Source organism: Hyaena hyaena, unplaced genomic scaffold (genome assembly GCF_003009895.1).
Source record: "Hyaena hyaena isolate Hyena2069 unplaced genomic scaffold, ASM300989v1 scaffold_10, whole genome shotgun sequence".
Taxonomy (NCBI): Eukaryota; Metazoa; Chordata; class Mammalia; order Carnivora; family Hyaenidae; genus Hyaena; species Hyaena hyaena.
Genome location: NW_024080642.1, coordinates 1,252,570 through 1,273,969, shown reverse-complemented (window position 1 = coordinate 1,273,969; position 21,400 = coordinate 1,252,570). Strand labels below are relative to the sequence as shown.

General features: G+C 39.8%; 1 protein-coding gene across 1 annotated transcript in view; it reads right to left on the bottom strand.

Moving 5' to 3' along the window:
- MYO1D (myosin ID) overlaps nt 1-21,400 on the bottom strand; it is a 351,929-nt gene that overhangs the window by 199,811 nt on the left and 130,718 nt on the right. Inside the window, exon 15 of the mRNA XM_039251930.1 lies at nt 7,483-7,649. Within this exon, the coding sequence (XP_039107861.1) occupies nt 7,483-7,649 (167 nt within the window). The remainder of the gene's footprint in view (nt 1-7,482; nt 7,650-21,400) is intronic.

Genomic DNA, 21,400 nt, shown 5'->3' with positions numbered 1-21,400 from the left:
CTACTCACTTGCCCAATAGGGAGAGAAACAGAAACCAAATGCAAACGTTTAGGATGCTGGTTTGCTGGGGAACTGGGGTCATGGCATTTTATTAACCTGAAAGAAAGGAAGAATACCTTAGCCGAGCTCTGTGGCAGAGAGATTGCTTCCAGTTTCTACAGTGTGCCTAAAACTTCAAACATGCCATTTCCTGCCTGTATTATATGAAGACAGAGGTAATACCACATGAAAAAAGGAAACAAAATCAGAATCATTCCAAATTCATTATAAAACTAGAATAAGAGTCAACATCTGGGCTATAATACAGGTAGGAAATGGCATGTTTGAAGTTTTAGGCACACTGTAGAAACCGGAAGCAATCTCTCTGCCATAGAGCTCGGCTAAGGTGTTCTTCCTTTCTTTCAGATTAATAAAATGCCATGACCCCAGTTCCCCAGCAAACTAGCATCCTAAACTTGTGGATTAAAAAGTTGAACTCCTCTGATTCCTGACAACCAATATTAGTTCTGTGAAAGACTTTAGCAGCTTTTAAGGTTATCAGAACATTTGAAATCCTTCCCTCTCTTTTTTCAATAAAAGAAATGAAAATAAGGGAAAGTGACAGGTAAAAATTTAGGTTCAAACCCAGCTTCACACAGTCTGCAGAATCGAAAAGCAAAAATTTGCAGTAGAAATACTATTTTTTTTTCCTAACACCATTAGTCCAATGTCCTACACACCATCCATCCCATTCCATGTCGCACTGTTAATTAGTTCAGTCGGTATGACAATAAAATAAAACGGCATCTTCTCAATTTGTATAGATTCCTTTCATGTAAAGTGGACAATAAACACAGTCTGCAGAGTAGAAATGGGCTTTTGTCCCCCCCAGATGCATACCCCACTGTCTCATACAGCACTCTTTCTAGATGATTTGAGAGAGAACCTAATCTTCATTTACATAATCTTCAATTAGGTAGACTAGTCTTTCCACAATTCTGTCTTTTAAAAAGTTTAACACGTTTATTATGATTATTAATGTTTCAATTTTCTCAACTTCTTTTATATTTTCTATTAGGCGTGCTTTCTGTTTGCTTTTTACCATTTTCTCTTGGATAGACTGAGTTTTCTTCATTTCATTTTATTTTCTCCTTTGATTTCAGAGCCGTCCATTCAACTGTGAGGTAATGCACTGTTAAAGATGGAAGGTTCCAGGAGTCGACTGCCCCAGTTCAAATATGGCTCCGCCACAACTTGGCTCTGTGATCTGGGGCAAGTTACTTAACCTTCCTGTGCCTCAGTTTCCTCATCTGCATAAAATGGGGGGGGTACCATCTTCTCCTTATCTGGTTGTCACTTTCAGTAACTTAACTACATGCAGAGCACTCAAAACAGTGCCTATTTCTCTCTCTGTCCCTCCTCCACTCACATGTACCTGGGTACTCTCACACTCTCTCTCTCAAAATAAATAAATTTTTGAAAAAAAAAAGACAACAAAACAGTGCCTAGTATATACAGTGAGCACTCCACAATGTTAGCCACTATTATTATCTTTGTCTTAATATTTTTAATATCTAAAACATATATTTATATGAAAATATATGCTTATTTTTTCCTGTCTAGCTAATTATCATCTATATCCTTCCCATAAACACACAAAAGACTTTACTTCTCTATATCTCTCGTCCCAATTTTAATTTTTGTTCCAGATTATTACCAAAGATTTTTTCCCACTTACAACTGATACATGTTTAGATGAAAAAAAAGTTTTACTGATTATTTGTTCAATATTACTTTTTGCATTCCATTTTTCTCTTCTGCGTTTATTTTTCCTTTTTCTCAGGAAGACTTTTTAGAGAGGATCTATGAATAGTAACCTTTTTGAACCAAAAATGTCAAAAAGTATTTTTATTGTACTCACACTCATAAATGATAATTTGGCCCGGAATAAAATTCTAAGCATAAAGTTCATTTCACTTCACTGTGAAGATATTTGCTGCTTTGTCTATTTGCATCAAATGTTGCTAATGAGAAGTCTGATATCTGTATTCCCTGGTAGCACTTTTGTCTTTTTTCTCAAGAGCTCTAAGTATTTCTCTTTATCTCTTAACATTCTAAAAGTGAACATAATGTACTTAAATTTCATTTTTTTAAATGTTTTATTTATTTCTGAGAGAGAAAGAGAGAGAGAGAGAGAGAGAGACAGCATGAGCAGGGGAGGGTCAGAGAGAGAGGGAGATACAGAATCTGAAACAGGCTCCAGGCTCTGAGCTGTCAGCATGGAGCCCGATGCGGGTGTTCGAACCCACGAACCGTGAGATCATGACCTGAGCCGAAGTCGGATGCTTAACCGACTGAGCCACCCAGGTGCCCCTTAAATTTCATTTTTTTAAAAAATCTACATGCTTTGCACTGAAGGTATTCTTTCAGTTTGAAGATTTCTGTCTTTTTTGGGGTCAGGAAATTTCCTGGCCACCGTTTGTTCAAATAGTGCTTCTCCTCTCTCCTCTCCTTTCCTCTCTCTCCTGTTGAACAGGCTGGCACTCCTGGATCAACCTGACATACTGCCTGAGCTTTCTTTATTATCTCATCTCTTTTTCTTTGTCATGAGATCTGGAAGAAGTCTTCAAAGTTGATCTTCCAGCTCACAAATTTGCTTTTTAACAGAAGTTTAATTTTTTAAAATTTACAGGCAGTAAAACCCATACATTTAGGTATACAACTCATCAAGTTTTGAAAAATGTATACACCCTTCTAACTGACATCCATTAGGATGTCGAGCATCTCCATAATCTCAGAGAGCCCCACCCTCTCCTTCCCCATCAATTTCTCCACTCCAGAACTCACCACTGTTCTGGTTCCTATCTATTCTTGAACTTCCTACAAGTGGCAGCATAAAGTATGTATTCTTTTGTGACATATTTTTCTCAACACAATGTGTTATTCATTCATGTTGCTGTATCAGCCATTCATTCCCTCTAATGCTGGTTAGTAGCCACTGTATGATTATCTGACAAGTTGCTGACTCATTATCCTACTGATGGACAATCCTCTCTTCAGTGTGTTTATTCTGATTTTCATTTTTCTCAATCTCTAAGGATTCTTTTTTAAAAATTTACTTATTTTGAGAGAGACAGAGAGAGAGAGCGAGCAGGGGAAGGGCAGAGAGAGAGGGATAGAGAGTATCCCCAAAACAGTCCACACTGTCAGCTCAGAGCCCGATGTGGGGCTTGAACTCATGAACCGCAAGACCTGAGCCAAAACCAAGAGTCAGATGCTTAAAAGACTGAACCCCCCAGCCCCCTCTAACGATTCTTTTCAATATTTATCTGTTCTTGTTTCTAACTTCATATTCCTATTATCATGATTCTCTCCTGTATTTCTCTGAAAACATTAAACAGGCTTATTCCAATGCCATTTACCCTTTGGTCTGTTCTTCAGGTGTAAGGTTCTGCATCTGTTGAGCTCATTGTCTTTTCTCATGGTCTGGTCTTTCTCAGACGTTTGACTACTGTCTCATCTACTTCCACAGAGTCCTTCTGTGTACACCTTGGCCTTGGCTGGCCTCTAGTAAAGTGGCTACAGCTGCTTCTGGGGTGTTGGCCTTTATGCCTATGGCATCTCCCTTGTCCTGGCCACTGTGGCAAACTCCAGCACTGCAGCCGGGATGGCCTGATTGGCAAAGGCAGTCTCTCCTTAAAACTGTGACCTTGGCTTATACCTGGGTCTTCACATCTGTTTCATGTCCTATTTAGGCGGGAGTCCTACTTTCAAGGTTCACTGAGAACCCCCTGACTTCTTGATTCCATAGTGTGGCTGTGCATTTTCTTGGTTTTAAAGACACCCAATTCACATTATTTGGGAACATTATATGTTCTTGGAGTAGAAATGGATTTAAGCTTATGCTGCTAAGACCGCCATTGTTTGAAATTCACAGGTTCTTTTTAATCTTTTGTATTGTATTTTTACATGTGGTTTAGCAAACATACTCCCATCCTTATAGCAGGTCTCTCATGCCAAGAAACAAACTTGCCAAAACCTCCTGAGATGAATGCAGAAGGTATGTACACACTTACAAAGTTCCTTGTCTCCTCCAAGCCAAACTTGCTTACTGTTCTCTTACCTCAGCTACACTCCATGGCTTCCCTTTGTCTCATGATCATACAGTTTTCGTTCGGCCCCAGCCTATCTTAACCCAGCCCCATCCTGCTCATTTTAATTTCTGCTGATTTTTTTTTTTATGGGTGATAACAAAAAAACAAATTCTGACTGAGCAGTTGCTAGAATTCTAAGAATAATAACAACAGACTAGTAGTCTCTCTAACATAGTTTTACAATGTTTGAAATCAAGATTCAGAATGAACACATCTCTATTCATGAAAACATTCCAGCCTCAATAAGCAAATGAAACACCAAATCTAAAGACCTGTGTGATTTTAATAAGGAAAATGGTCAGTTTTGAGCATGACCTTTTGATCAATGTAAAATGAAATTCGAATTTTCCAGGCTACTGTGCTTTACTCATACTAGGAGTCTCCATTTAGTGCAGTCTCTTTCACTTCTGTGCAAAAGTTGCTGAACACTGGTGGAGAAAAATAATGCTGGTGGTCTCACTGTCCATTTATTTTTTTATTTATTTATTTATTTATTTATTTATTTTTTTATTTTTTATTTATTTCTAGGAGAGAGAGAGAGACAGCATGAGCAGGGGAGGGTCAGAGAGAGAGGGAGTCACAGACTGAAACAGGCTCCAGGCTCTGAGCTGGCAGTCAGCTCAGAGCCTGACGCGGGGCTCGAACCCACGAACCGCGAGATCATGACCTAAGCGAAAGTCGGACGCTTAACCGACTAAGCCACCCAGGCGCCCCTCACTGTCCATTTATAACCTCAGATCTCACATGGACACTCAGGTCTTCCTGGGGCAATCCTTCTGTACAAACCTGTGCGTTCCCACTCTCTAAAATGAGTATTCCTACTTCCCCTGAGACCCCCCACACCACCCCTCCTTATTCTCACTCCCCACTCTTGGCCTCGCCTCATACTTGATTAAGGACACAGAAGCAATCAGATAGGAACATGTTCATCTTTGCCAGCCTTCGGGCCTTTCTGCATCTGTATTCAGAGTCTCTGCCTTTTGCCCTGTTGCTATGGGGGAAGTGTCCGTGCTCTGACATGGAGCTGACAAACCTCCCACCTGTGCTTGGGATTCTGAGCCTTGCCTTCTCAGGGATATTATGGTGATGACAATGTCCTCCCTTTCTCCCGCACCACCGGGCTCTCCCTCTGTTGCGCGTCAGCCCCACTGGCATACCTTTCCTAGTGTCTCCTGACCTCACATCCCACTCCTGCTCCTGCTCCCATTCTTCCCGCCCTCCTTCACAGCATGGATTCTTGAGCTGTCCTACGGGCATCCGGCTTCACACTTCACTCTCCCTACCTGTTCAAATCAGGCTCTGCCTGACTTTTTCTCCCTTGACCTCTATGTTGCCAAATCATTAGCTTAAGCTTCCACCTTTATCTTACTTGATTGCATGCAACATTTGATATGGAAACAATGTTTTTTCTTCCTGAAACACCATCTTATTTTGGCTTCTGTGACATACCCCTCTCCTAGTATCTCTTCTATCTCACTGGTGTTTCCTTCTCTTCTCTTCGGTGGCTCCTTCATGTCAGATCGCACATCTAAATGCTTGCATGGGCCTCTTTCTCTTGTCTATCCAGTTCTAAGACTGTATAGATCATCTCTACACTCATGACTCCGGCATCTCTATCTCCAGCCCACGCTTCCACCTGGAACTCCAGACATGTGCATTTAGTAAATTACTTAATATTTCTACCTAGATTTTTAGTAGCCATGTCAAGCCTAACGGTCAAGAGACAAATCTTAATTCTGTCTTTGCGCCTGTTCCACAACCTCTTCCTCAAGCTTCTCTTTCCCAGTCTTAGCTCAGCATAGGGTGCTATGCTCACCCAGGTGCTTGTGCCAAACCTAACTGTCACCCTTTGCTCCTCTCTATTCCTCTCTTATCCAGCCAATCCAGGAGCAAGACTTGCCAACCTTCCCCTAAAACATATCCCAAATCTGTCTATACCCTTGGGTCTATAATAATCTCTTGTTCAAGGCACTATCAAGCCCCCTCCCCTGGGTTCCTGTAGTGACATCTCTGAATGTCACCTTGCTTCCTATCCACACAGCAGCCACGGTATCTACTCAGATATCCGTAAGATTGTGTTGTTCCTGGCTTCAAATTCACCCACGGGTTCCTACCACATTTAGCCCAAATTGAAACTGTTCAGCCTGGATTATAAAATTCGACATGATCTGCCCCCTGTCCACCCCTCTGATCTCATCTTACACCACTGCCCTGTCAGTGAGCAGCCTCCAACCACATGGCTATAGTTGCTACCTGACACGCCACACTTACTGCTACAAGAGAGCCTTTTCCTCACTGTTCCCTCTGCCCATCTGCTCTTCTCTCTGATCTTTGTACGGCCGGCTCCTACCTGTCATTATCATCTCCTTAGAGACTCTTCTGACCAACCAATATTTTATCTATTTATTCATATTTTGTGAAATCTGCAGTCTAGAACACAGAAAATGTTCAATAAATACTTCTAGACAAATGAACAAATGGAATTTAAAGGGACTTTTATGAGTCTCAGTTGTCCAATATCATTATTATTACTAACAAGAAATAACAGTGGCAATGATATCTTATATATCTTGAATGACTGCTATGTGCCAGGTTCTATTTTAAGTGGTTTATATATATATATATAGAGAGAGAGAGAGATAGATAGATAGATATAGATATATCTATCTATTATTTAATGCTCCAGCAACCCTAAAAAGTAGTTACTATAATTACTCCCTTCTTATACATGAGGAAACAGGCATGGAAAGATTAGGTCATCTCCCTAAGGTCAAAAAACTGACAAATGGCAAAGCCAGGATTCAAACCAGATAGACTAATTTCAAGGTCTTCATGATTAACTGCTTAATATTTTATTATTATGATAATTACTAATACCAATAATGATAAAGCAGCATTAACTGAACATCTATTATGTGCTAGGCACCTAGTTTTCTTTTACTTAGGCTAATTTCATCATTACAACAACAGCCTCATGAGGTAATGTTATTATACTCATTTTATAGAAGCAGAGACAGAGTCAAAAGTTCAATTTCTAGCCTAAGATCACAGAGCAACTGAGTGGCATACCCCAGATGCCAACCCAGACATGCCTCCGAGTCCATGTTCTTTCTGCCATACTACACAGCCCACATCTTCCCCCCAACATATGAATCTTTTCTCATGGCCCATGAACTGTAGACTCAGGGAGACTCTCCTGCTGACTCTGAGAAAGTCCTTCACATTTGCGGTTTCCTCAACTCTTACTCGTTCAACAGGTATTTGGACTATCTGACATATGCTGACGAAGCGGCACGTCCGCGGAGGACCCCAGAGGTCTCAGTGTCTTCTTGGTTTAGCCCGTTCTCACCTGTGAAGAAACTTCTCGTACGTCTGGCGAAAGGCAAACCCTGCCCGCCGCACCCTCACATTTTCCAGGAGTCCGAGATACTCTACTTGGTGCCGGCAGCGTTCATCATCAAATATCTGTGGGGATTTCTTGTCATTGGGTTTGATGCAACGTACATAATAGGGCTCCTAAAGAAATAAATCAGCAAATGATAAGTTTCACTGGAGAAAAATCCCAAACTAAGGATGCTAACGTGTAATTAGTGTTAACTGTGTCAAATTAAGCTCAGTGCCTCTAATTTCTCAGACATATCCTTGTGAATACAGTATTCTCCCTTCCCCTTCAAGACTGGAAGTTCCTGTGCATTTAGCTAAATTTTTGTTTTATTATATTTTAGGAATCATCAGGAATTGTAGAAAGGGGATAAAACTAAGGAGTAAATAGTTGAGACAGGTAAACATTGAGTTTATGTGTATTGATGGAACGTTAAAAAGTTCCAGAAAGAGTAATTTATTTATTTATTTTTTTTTTTAAATTTTTTTTAATGTTTTATTTATTTCTAGGAGAGAGAGAGACAGCGTGAGCAGGGGAGAGTCAGAGAGAGAGGGAGTCACAGACTCTGAAACAGGCTCCAGGCTCTGAGCTGGCAGTCAGCACAGAGCCCGACGCTGGGCTCGAACCCACGAACCGCGAGATCATGACCCAAGCGAAAGTCGGACGCTTAACCGACTAAGCCACCCAGGCGCCCCCAGAAAGAGTAATTTAATAGAAAGAGGCAGGAACCACGGTAAAGAGGAACCAGAGTGAAGAACATAAAACATAAGCACAGCCCTGGCATACAGTAAGTGCTCCATAGTGTCAGCCGCCATCATCGCCATCACCACTGACATCATCACGTTCGTTTGTGCTTTTGAAAAAGAGATTAAAATTTGTAAGCAGAGAAGTCACAAAACCTCCTGTAGGTGTCAGGGACTCTAAGAAAGAGCCCAGCAAGAAATCCTTCCCTCTGGGCCAATTAAACTTTGTACCATGCATCAGATCATAACTCCTCTTAAGTATAAAACTGTGCTGGCATAGATTCTGGTCTGCTGAAAGGTAACAAATTATTACTAGATGAATCAAGGAGGTCAAATGTGTCCTACTTACAGAGTAAAGAGTTACTTTCTCTTCTCTGATCTATTACCTAGCAGACACACAGATGCACTTTAATTAAGAGATAGAGTCCTCTGTAGATAATTAGGCAATTTTGAGCTCCACTGTGGGCTGGAGGTAAAAAGAAGTAGTAAATAATTTAAGAAGTAGAAGAGATTTGAAGAATGTGAAGTTACTTGCATTCTGAACGGAGTGAGTTTTCAACATCCGCACAGGAAGCTCCAAGCATAAATTTATCATGCTGTTTTCCTGATGAAAAAGAATGCCACTTTCTTCCTTTTTCTGGGCCCTACGGTATTGGTTTCCTCCTGCTGCTGCTGCTGCAGACTACCACTGAGACTGCTTGAAAGCACAAAGTTGGACAAAAATAAAGATGGCTGCACTAAGGCTCCAGTGAGGTTAGATTCTGAAGGAACCTTCTTCGTCTCTTCTGCAAACCTCCCTTCTCCCTTCTTAGCCTTTTGCTCCAGAAACCCGTGCCAGCCTAAAGCACGAGGAAGGAGGCTGGTATCACTTACACACGGCTGTCAGAACCGGCTGGATCCTGTATCTCCCTATAAAATGTCCCAGCCCCTTCCTCCAGGAGGGCTTGCAGTTTTTGAAGGCCACGGCCTGCTGCACAAAAAAACTCTCGTTCCCCTTTATCCCAAACTCTGTCTTTGTGTTATACTTCAGCTCTGAAGCACAGAGGTCGGTTTTCGACAACATCACAAATTTGGTGGCTTAAAACAATGCAAATTTATTCTCACACAGTTCTGGAAGTCAGCAGTCTAAGGTGGGTCTCACTGGGCTAAAAATCTTGGTGTCAGCAGGGCTCTTATTTTCTAGAGAACTCACTTTCTTATCTTTTCCAGCTTCTAGAGACTGCCTACATTTCTTGGCTTGTGGCCTCCTTCCATCTTGAAAGCGAGTAATGAACGGCCTGTTGAGTCTTTTGAATGATACCATCTCTCTGGTCTGACTCTTCTGCATCCCTCTTTCCCTTTGAAGGGCTCTTAAATTTACACAGCGCCTACCTGGATAATGCAGGAGAATCTCTTTATTTTAAGGTCGAAAATCAGCAATCTTTACTCCATCTGCAACCTTCATTCTACCTTGCCATGCAATATAACTTGTTTGCACATTCTGGGGAGCAGGGTCACCAACAGAATATGGCAGAAGTGATACTGGGTTACTTGTGGAGACTCAGCCTTGAGAGGCTTTGAATTTTTGGAACACTTCTTCCATCATGTGAAGAAATCGAGGACTAAAAACTGTATGAAGAAAGAGGCCAAGCTGTCCCAGTCATCCAGCCATGGCGTGTGAGCGAGCCCTTTTAGACCATGCAACCTCAGCTGACTAGAGCCACTTGGTGAGCCCAACAGAACTGGCTGGTCAACCCACCAAATCATGAGACACAATACACTGTTGTTCAAGGCACTAGATTTTAGGGTGATTTGTTAAGTTAGTAGATGACTGATACTTCTTCCCTATTCTGGAACATCAATCCTTGGCTCAGGTATTAAGCAGAGGATCGACATTATTATAAAGTACAAGCAGAATCTTACTTTAGAAAATAGTGATGAGTGATCAAATGTTCACTGAATCTGTAATGGAAGATTTATATGGGGAGACTGCAGCTCACTTTTTAAATCTTTTTTTTTTAATGCTTATTTATTTTTGAGAGAGAGAGAGAGAGAGAGAGAGCAAGCATGAGTGGGGGAGGGGCAGGGAGAGAGGGAGACAGATCAGAGGCAGGCTCTAGGCTCTGAGCTGTCAGCACAGAGCCTGACATGGGGCTCACTCTCACGAACTATGAGATCATGACCTAAGCCAAAGTTGGACATATAACCGACTGAGCCACCCAGGCGCCCCAGTGTGGCTCACTTTTTAAAAGTTTAAGTAAATTTATAACAACTTTAATGAGATGGGAGGGAAGGGGTACTAATTATCTGAGGATTTTCTGCGAGTTTCCTGGCATACAGGGCTTTTACTGCTTGATGAATAAACTAAGAGAAGTGTCACCGAGCAAAGCAAACAACAAAATGCTACTAGATCTATCTACACACTTTGGCAGTGGTGAACAAGGTAAGCATCACACGTGTTGAAAGAGGAGCCCTCTTGCATTGCTGGTGGGAATGCAGACTGGTGCAGCCACTCTGGAGAACAGTAGGGAGGTTCCTCAGTAAACTAGAAATAGAACTATCCTATGATCCCACAATTGTACAATTAGGTATTTACCCAAAGGATACAAAAATACAGATTCAAAGGAGTACATGCATCATAATGTTTATAGCAGCACTATCAATGATAGCGAAACTGTGGAGAGAGCCCAAACGTCCATCAATTGATGAATGGATAAAGAAGATGTGGTATATATACACAATGGAATATTACTCAGCCATCAAAAAGAATGAAATCTTGCCATTTGCAATGATGTGGGTGGAACTAGAATCTATTATGTTAAGTCAAATGAGTCAGCCAGAGAAAGATAAATACTATATGATTTCACTCATACGTGGAATTTAAGAAACAAACAGAAGAACATATGGGAAGGGGGTGGGGAGAAAAGAGAGAGAAACAAACCACAAGAGACTCTTAACAATAGAGAACAAACTGAGGGTTAATGGAGTGAGGTGAGCAAGGGAGAGGCTAGATGGGTGATGGGTACTAAGGAGGATACTTGTTATGATGAGCACTGAGTGTTATATGTAAGTGATGAATCACTGATTTCTATTTCTGAAACCAATATTGCACTGTATATTGGCTAAAATTTAAATAAATGCATCTAAATAAATAAATGTATTTATTTTACAAAAAGAGAATAAACATCACACAGAATCAGGATACTCGGGCTTCCATTGTCTCTGCTCTTAACTAGCTATGATGGTCTCTCTGGACCTAATAATCTAATTTATGAAAAGAGGGTATTAGGGGTTCCGCTTCAGTAATGACAGACTAGTTTAAACCAACACCCACACTGGGGGCATCTAGAATCGGCAATTCAAGTATTTTAAAACTTTTGCTTGAAGACAGTGGAGGATTACAGTGGCCAGAATCTAGAAGGAGGGGGAAGCCATGGAGGTTTTCTAGTTTGAGAAGTCCCTCTTCCTGGGGGAATCTGCCGACTCCAGAGGAAATAGACGGGGCCTGGGGCGAGGCTCTGGCAGCCTCGGGGGCTGGCAGGACAGAGATCAGAGAGTGGGGCCTGAGAGGAGCAGGTCATGGGTAAACGGCTCTCACGCTGGGCTGGGACCTGGAGAGGCTGTCACTAGCAATGAAGGTGAGTCCGAAGTGGGCAGTCCCTGCCGGGACTTGAGATGGAACAGCTGGTTTAGAATACTAGTGCTTGCAGTTGCCTAAAAGGAGCAAAGGTAAATCTTTCCTGGAGAAAGACTACATAAACTTAGGCCTCCAGTTATCTCTATAAACAATTCTGCCAATACCACGTTGGGAGCAAGATAAAAATTGCCCAGACACATAAGGAACCGTGATAACAAGAATTAGAAACAGCAAATCAACATACAAAAAGAAACAGACCTACGGAGATTCAGATATTGGAGTTATCAGACAGAACAAATAACTATGCTTACCATACTCAAGACAACAAAAGACAATATTGAGATTTTTTTGAGAACAAGAAACTATAATAAAGAACAATCAAATGAAAAACCTGGGACTGAAAAATACAATGATGGAAACCGAGAAGTCAGTGGATCAGTAGAGGAGTAGATTATAAACAGCTGAAGGCGGGTGAGAAGAAATTCCCCAGGATGAAGCATGGAGAGACAAAAGAGATGGAAACAAAAAGAAGCAAGGTTTATTAAAAGGCATAGCAGATATATGAGATGGTCTGAGTAAGTCCTGAAGGAGAAGAGACAGAAGGCGCAGCAGCAGTATTTGAAGAGCTAATAGCCAAGAGCTTTGCAAAACTGATGAAAACCAAACTGTGACAAATTAAAGAAGTCCTATGAATTATGAGCAGGATAAAAAAATTCTTCACTTAGGAAAGTTGTAGTAAAACTTCTGACTACCAGAGAAAAGCAACCAGAGGAGAAAAGATTCATTATCTTAAGGAGCAATGAACAGACTGACAGCTGACTTCTTGCAAGAAACCATGGGACCCAGAAGACAAAGGAGTATTATCTCTGAAGTGCTGAAAAAACTGCCAACATAGAACTTTGCACCCAGCAACAATATTCTTCTCAAATGAAAACAGTATACAATATTTTCAGGTAAACAAAAGCAGAGACTCTGTCAACAACAGACTTCAAATATAAATGGATGAAATTCTGGCATAAGAAAAATGGTACCAGATGAGGGTCAGTGGTACAGAAAGAGGAAAAAAGAAGTGATAAATTGGTAAGTCTAAACAGATACTGACTATACGTAGTAAAAATAATGATGATGATGTCATCTTGCTGGCCACACACACACACACACACACACACTTAAATACAATAGCATAGAAGTTGAAAGGAAGGCAAATGGAATTAAAATATTTTATGGACCTTGCACTGTCCAGGGAAGAGGTAAAAGCACCAAATAATATGAGATTTTTTATATTCAAGAATGGAATTGTAATCAATCAAATAACCACCAAAACAATATTGTGATAGAAACCTTCCAGCATAATAAAGAATAATCACAACACTGAGTGGCAGGGGTCAGAGGGTAAGGAAAGGGTGCCTTCTGAAGTTTAAATATTCTGACTTAAAACACTCATAGGCCACATGTGGCAGGAGTCTACTCAGGACAAACGGCTTGCCACCAGAAGTGTCACAGTCCTTGCAGCAGTCCACACAGCAGTCAGGTGACAGCTTAGGGGCAAAGAGATAAGATCCACATTGGGTGGGCATGGAAAGTGTCCTTGGTTTAAAAGCCTCATGCCCCATAGTATCTAATATCCCTTAAAATAGGTCTGAAGACATAGCTTCCAGGGTTCTCAAAAGGGACATGCTTAATACAAGAGTCACCATACTCAGGGAAGCCCACATATGTCATCCCCACCAGACATTTATTATTCTCTCAGTAGAGATGCAATTTACAAAGAGGGGCAATTTTTATCATAAGAAATGTTTCACAGTAATACTGTCGATATACATCTTACAGGGGTAACAGAGGAAGAGAGTTAGAAATTTAACCAAGGTTTAGTTGTGAAGCAGAAGGAACAGAATTTTGTTTACCCTTTGCCCATAATAACCAATCTAAAAGAAGATTAGAAAGGAAAGAAGAAGAAATACAGAAGCATCAAACAGAAAGCACTAACGAGACAGCCCATTTAAATGCAACATACAGAAACTACATTAAAAGTCATGTAGAGTAATGGACTAAATGTATATTCAAAAGACAAAGATTGTCGGGGCGCCTGGGTGGCTTAGTCGGTTAAGCGTCCGACTTTCGCTTAGGTCGTGATCTCGCGGTTCGTGGGTTCGAGCCCCGCGTCGGGCTCTGTGCTGACTGCCAGCTCAGAGCCTGGAGCCTGTTTCAGTCTGTGACTCCCTCTCTCTCTCTGACCCTCCCCTGCTCACGCTGTCTCTCTCTCTCTCTCTCCTGGAAATAAATAAAACATTAAAAAAAAAATTCAAAAGACAAAGATTGTCAGATTGCATAAAAAACCAAATCTTACTATGTGCTACTTAAAACACACATACTTGAAAAATAGGGTTACAGAATGTCAAAAGTAAAAGGGTGGACACCGATATACCACTCAAACCTGGCCAAGAGAGAAGGTGGAATAACTATTTTATTCATGCAAAGCTGACTTGAAGGCAAAAAGTGATACAGAAATAGGCATTTCATAGTGATAAATAACTCAAACACTAGGAAGAAATAATAGTTGTAACTTGAACAAGGCCTAAATAAAGTCTTAAAAAATATTTAAGGCAAAAACAAAAGACACAACAAGGAAAAGCAGGCAAATTCAGAATCACAGTAGATTTTGTCACGTTTTGGCATCGACAAAACTAAGAACTTAGTAAGAATTGGACAACAATATAATTAGCAAACTCGATCTAATGGATGTGTATAGAGTATAACACAAGTTATTTCCATATATATAAACAAAATATATAAAGAATATTTAACAAATTTCTGAGGATTGAAATCACACAGAGTATATATCCTCTGACCAAATGAGATTAAGTTAGAAATCAAGAGCAAAAGGATAATTAGAAAATCTTATACGTTTGGGAATTAAGAAATATAATTCTAAATGACCTTTGGGTTAAAAAGAAAATTACAGTGTGAATTTAGCAATATCCTGAACTTGATAATTTATAAAATTATGTGGGCAAAGCAATCTTCATATAAGGTATCATTGGAGTAGTATAAGTAACTTTACTGAACAGAAAGAAACCAGTTAAATGGAATTTAACCAGTAATGACTGATTATGCACAGGAAGGGTTAACACTGGATTAGACACTAATGACCAACTAAGGGGTGGGGGATGCCTATCCATCCTGTTTAGTAATATAAAATCTTCAGTTAAGGAATCTCTATATTTAATCAGCATTCTATCTCAATTTATAAATGCCACCTCCTCTCTCATTTATAAATACCCAGACTGACTCAGCCTAAGAAACCCTAAATTTGACAAATTCAAGTGTCTTATAAAGATTAAACTGAAAAAGTTAATACTGATCTTATTCTCTCGCATGTTTTAACCTGTTTCTCCCTATATTTTATGTAAAAAAAATTATTTGTGAAAGTACATTGATCGTTCAATGTATTAGCCAGAAGACACCGTATTTAGGCATCTGCCTAACTAACTTGCTTTGAAAATGCTGCCAAATAGAGTCACAGACAAATTCAATTTCATTTAATAATTTACCATTGTTTAGGGTGCACCTTATAAGATATCAAGAGATATGTAAAATTAGTAGAACTCACTCCCTATATTTAAAAGATTTTTAATCCATGTGGGGAGACAAGGCATGCATTGTGTACAATGTGTAGATTCTGAGACAAAGTGAGGAGTCAGGAACAACTTCTACTTCTGGTGGTGGAGGACTAAGCAATGCTACAGCCTTCCTGATGAAGTCACTAGGAAAAGCACTAGACAGATATAGGGTGGGGAGGGTGGGGGGATCTTCTTAAATGCATCAAAAAGCTAGTAAGATAACCAAGATGAGAGTAAGAGTGCAATGGAAAGGGCTGGGGCGGGGATTCAGGGCTGTTTTCATCTGGACAGATAGCCATGAGGCTACCACAGCTTCTGACAGTCTTGTGGGGCCAGGGGGCTGCAGGTTGGAGCCCAAGGCCACGGATAAGGGACACTGGTCTGCAATCCTGAAGAGCTAATCCTGGGAGTCTGAGGTGAATGGAAAACAATTTGGCCCATCGCTGAGCCACTCCAGATCCTGAAATTGGATTGAGGTGACCCCGGATTGTCAGACTTTGTCTGATAGATCTTTACTAACTTAAACTTTCAATTTTTCTGGATTCTTTTTCTTTGACCAGATTTGACCATTTGTATCCTTTTTTTTTTTTTTTTACATTCAGTGTAATCACTACTGTATTTGGATTTATTTCTAACATCTTAATTTATCCTGGCTTTCCTATGTTCTTTAGTCTCCTCTTTCCTATGTTTTACAGCACTGTTTATTTCTCATTCTGCCCCCATCCCAATGCATTTCTATTCTTTTAATGACTACATGAAGAAATTTAATATACTTTTGTGTGTTATTAGAATTATAAGCTAAGTAATGTTTTTATTATTTTTCTGAACCAAAACCTTAAGCACTTGAATTCTAACCCCCTACTCTTCTAATTTATATACTATTATTGTGCTACTTAATTCTTTAAAAAAAATTTTTTTAATGTTTTATTTATTTCTGAGAGAGAGACAGCAAGAGGAGGGGAGGGTCAGAGAGAGAGGGAGATACAGAATCCGAAGCAGGCTCCAGGCTCTGAGCTAGCTGTCAGCACAGAGCACAACACAGGGCTCGAACCCAGGAACCATGAGATCATGACCTGAGCTGTAGTTGGACACTTAACTGACTGAGCCACCCAGTCACTCCTATGCTACTTAAATCTAATCTGTATTTTTTTAGGCTTATTTTTATTTGAAAGCAAGTGGGGGAGGGGCAGAGGGGCAGAGCCAGGGAGAGAATCCCAAGCGGGTTCTGCGCTGTCAGCACAGAGCCTAATGTCAGGCTCGAACTCATGAACTGTGAGATCATTACCTGAGTGCAAGAGTCAAATGCTGAACTGACTGAGCCACCCCGGCACCCCTATTCTAGTCTGTAGTTTTAATCCAATATTATTTTACAGTTTATTTATACATATCCACCTATTTATCAATTTCTTTGCTTTTCTTTTTGCATTTTAGACTTTCATTTTGTATACTCTTCCTCCATCCTGATGTATATATCCTTTAGAACTTCCTTCAGTGTGCTTGTAACCCTTTCTTCTTTTTCAGAAAGATTCTTTATTGTGTCTTTATTCTTGAAACATATATTCATTCTCTTTGTACAGAATTTTGGTTTACAGATCTTTTCTCTCAGCCTGTTATTCTTTTAAGTGGATCTGCTTTTAAGGCATTTTCTTAGTCTTTGATGTTCTGAGACTTCACAATGTGCTTAGATGCAGATTTCTTGTAATTGTTCCAGCTTGGGATATATACCAGACTTCCTGACTCCAGAGAGCATTATATTTCATCACTGTTGAAATTCTCAGCAATTTATCATTCAATATTGCTCTGCCCATCCTCTCCTTTCCATGAGTAACTGATTAGATACACATTAGACCTTTTCATTTTGTCTTCCATGGTCCTTAGTAGTGTTTCTTTTTGTTTCATTTCTTGGTCTAAGTAGAATCCTGGATAATTTCCCCAATTCTTTCTTTCATTTCTCTATTCTCTCTTCAGCTTTGTCTAAACTGATGTTAAACCTATCATTGAGTTTCTAATTTTAATTTCTATCAATTGCTTAGTTACTTGCTTTTTCTCATATTTTTTGGCCTTTGATTTCTTGAAACATACTAAGCATTCTTACATTTTATTTCTGATAATTCCATTCTAGGAAGTTTTCACGACTCTGAGTCTTGTTTAGTCTGACTCTTGGACCTGGTACTTTGTTGCTGTGTGTAGTAATTCTCTGCGGTGAACTCATTTTCCTTAAAACTTTATCTGTGGGAATTCTTTAAGGTCTGATATGAGTGTAGTTCTTCAAAGAAAAAAACTGTGCTTGCTTCTATCTGATGCTTGGGGATACTCAACCCTGACTATTTCAAATTAAATTGTTGGCTTAACCTTTTTAGGCCATCCAGGTAGTGTGAATTTGGATTGAAAACTTCATGAAAACTGAAAATTTACAATTATAAATTCTCAAGGAGTGTTTACTCCTGCCTTGGCTCAGTGCCATGGGCCAATATAGGCAGTTTTTCTTTCAGATAATGAGGGATTATTTCTCATTCATCTTAGATGTATCCCTTTGAGGATGCAGCCCTTTGGAGACCTGCCCATGTGTGTGCGTGCATGTTCATAAATAACCGCTTATTAGACACTCTACTTTGGGCAAGCCCTGGGCTTCACTTGAGGACCCAACCTTGAACACCTATGCCCAAAGTTACCTACTTCAGCAAGTCCCCAAAGAGACAGCATATTCTTTTTCTCTTAACTTCTGCCTTCACTTAGTCCCTGGCCTGCATGTTCCTTACTTTCTTGTTCGTTCATGGCTACATTTCAAGAAGTGGATTTCTGGGGCGCCTGGGTGGCTTAGTCGGTTAAGCGTCCGACTTTCGCTTAGGTCATGATCTCGCGGTTCGTGGGTTCAGGCCCCGCGTCGGGCTCTGTGCTGACTGCCAGCTCAGAGCCTGGAGCCTGTTTCAGTCTGTGATTCCCTCTCTCTCTGACCCTCCCCTGCTCACACTGTCTCTCTCTCTCTCTCCTAGAAATAAATAAAAACATTAAAAAAATTAAAAAAAAAAAGAAGCGGATTTCTATGTTTTACTTAACATTTTAGTTGTTTTCAGTTAGTTTTCGTAGGCTCTTTCTTCATCATGCTCCCAGCAAACACATTACTCATATATATTAAGACCTTCCCATGTTCCTAGAGGAAACTGATCTAATTTTATTTTCTCACATTAACCTAGTTTGAAGGTAATATTAATCTCATAAAATAAGTTGGTAGTGGTCTCTCTTTTTCCTATCCTCCAAAAACAGTTTATATATAATAGGAATTATTGGCTTCTTGGTGGATTTATAAAATGTATCTGTAAAACCATCTGGGCCTCATGTTCTTGGCAAAGCTGGGAGAAGGCAGACTTCAGATTAGTGATTCAGAGTCTTTAAGGTTACTAATTTATTCAGATTTTCCATGTCTTCTTGAGTTAATTTTGATAACATATTTTTCTAGAAAATGAGTTTTTCAAGTTCACTGGCATATAATTGTTCACAATATTCTATGCCTTATAAAATTTCTATATTATATGAATACCCCTTTAATTCATAATACTTTTTCTTTTTTACCAGTTTCATTAAAGGCTTGTCTATTTGACTAGTGTTTTGACCTATTACTTTTAATTTTTTATATTTAAACATCATTTTCTTATTTCTTTAGATTTTCTTTCGGATTCTTTTTCTGGTTTCTTGAGTGGAGAGGTGAACTTAACTCATTTACTTCCAATCTTGTTTTTCTAATAAAGGTATAACAAGTCAATCACTTTAGCAGTATTCTACAGATTTTGATGAAATCTTTATCATGTAGGTCCATGTATTTTATAATTTCCACTGTGGTTTATTCTTCAATATGTGAGTTATCTAGGAGAGCATTTTTTCCTCAAGTTCCCAAGCACATTAAAAAAAAAATGCTGCCCTTTATTTTAACGTGCTGTGAGGATGGAGACTGTATCTAAATGGTTATGATTTCCTTTGTGATCTAGTATGTGGTCAATTCTTGGAAATAGTCTATGTATACTTGAAAGGGATATGTATTTCCTGTTCCCTGGGTGTAGCATTCTTTTGATCCATTTAAAGTTTAAATTTGGTTTTCACCATTTCTGCGTTCTCGTCTGCTTGAAACATCAGTTTCTGGTACAGTTGGTTTAAAATCTCCCACAAGGATTGTGAACTTGTCAATGTCTCCTTTGAAATTTTTTTCAGGTTCTTTTTTTTATTTTTATTTTTTTGCTTTATGGAGTTCATGGATAATCACAGCTATATTGGTAGGTACTTAGTTCAAAATGACTGTACTGTCTTGGGTATTTTCATTTATTGTTATTAATCTCTTTATTTGTATTAATACTTTTTGTCTTAAATTCTAGTTCTCTCACATTAATGTTGCTTTTAACCATTTTTTGTGTGTGGGGGGGGGAGGTCTGACACATTTTTGCCCACCTCTTCCTTTTTCATCTTTCTGCAAACTGTTCTATCTTGGTGCCCCCTAGACAAGCATATACCTAGATTCTCCCTCTGTCTCGTCTTGTTAGTCTGTTTACATTTACGGTGAATACCAACTATTTACATTTATTCTGTGTTTTCTAAAAGTAACGTTTTCCTTTGTTGTTTCCCCACCCACCTTCCTGCCTTCTACGGGGCTGAGAGGATGTCTTTATTCTTCTTGTCCCTGTTCCCTCCCTCATTCCCGCTCCTCCACGAACACCCAGACTGGGAAGCCGTAGCACAGACTGCCAGGCTCGGTGCCTACCTCATATTCAGCATCTTTTTTTTTTTTTTTTTTTTTGCAACAGAATACTTACTTCTAGCTAGGTGGACTGCTGACCAGAATAAAAATGCACTTCCCAGGTTCCCTGGTAACTTGGTAGAGAAAATGAGATGTAGCCAACATGCTGTGTGAGACACCCAGGAAGTCTCTTAGAAAGGGAAGAAGCCCCAGCTGCCATCTGGGGCCAGGAGGATGGATGCCAAGCACTAGTGCGGTTGAACAGAAAGACAGAAGGAAGCGAGGTCCCTAACGACCTTAAGGCTGACATACCTGTCCTGGAATACCTTCTGTACTTTATTCACAGGAGAGAGAAATAAATGTCTCTCTTGTTGGAGCCACTCATTGGGGCGGGGGGGGGTGTCTTTCTTTTATTAGCAGCTGAATGCAATTCTTGATACAGAAATTACAGATGGTTCTACAATTTCTATTTTTATTTAGAAAGAGGGAGTATGCATGAGAGCAGGGGAGGGGCAGAGAGAGGGGGAGAGAGAATCCTAGGTAGGCTCCATGCTGGGCATGGAGGCCCCCGAAATGGAGCTTGATTTTATGACCCTGAGATCATGACCTGAGCTGAAATCAAGAGTCAGACACTTAACTGACTGAGCCACCCAGGCACTCCTAAAATTTGTGTTTTAAAAATGCAATTTTAGAAAATAAAGGTGATTCTCTTCCAGTTAATGAACTATATCTAATATATTTTATAAATTATAACATATTCTATAAACATGTTTTATAAACTTCCGTGTCCTATCCTGTTTCTTCTGTCACACGCCCTCCTTCTAGGTTCACCTTCCCTCTTGCAGGATGACGCAGGTTGGAGCTGACATGCACAGAGAAGCTAAGAGACAAGAGGAAGACTTCTAACGGTGTTCTGGTCTTCGGTCCGGGTATCCTCACCCCTGCCTTTCTGGAGGTTTGATTCCACAAGCCAACTAATTGTGCTTATTTGTCATTATGTGGGACCAAAGAACCCTGACAAAAGGAAATAGAAAGCTACTAAACAGATGTGTTCTTGTGCATTTGCCTAATTTATCCACAGTGAAGTAACCAGAAACAGTATAGGTTTAAATTCTTAGAAAGGAAATTGTTAAAAAAAAAAAAAAAAGGAAAAAAAAAAAAGGTTAGTAATGAAAAATAAAGT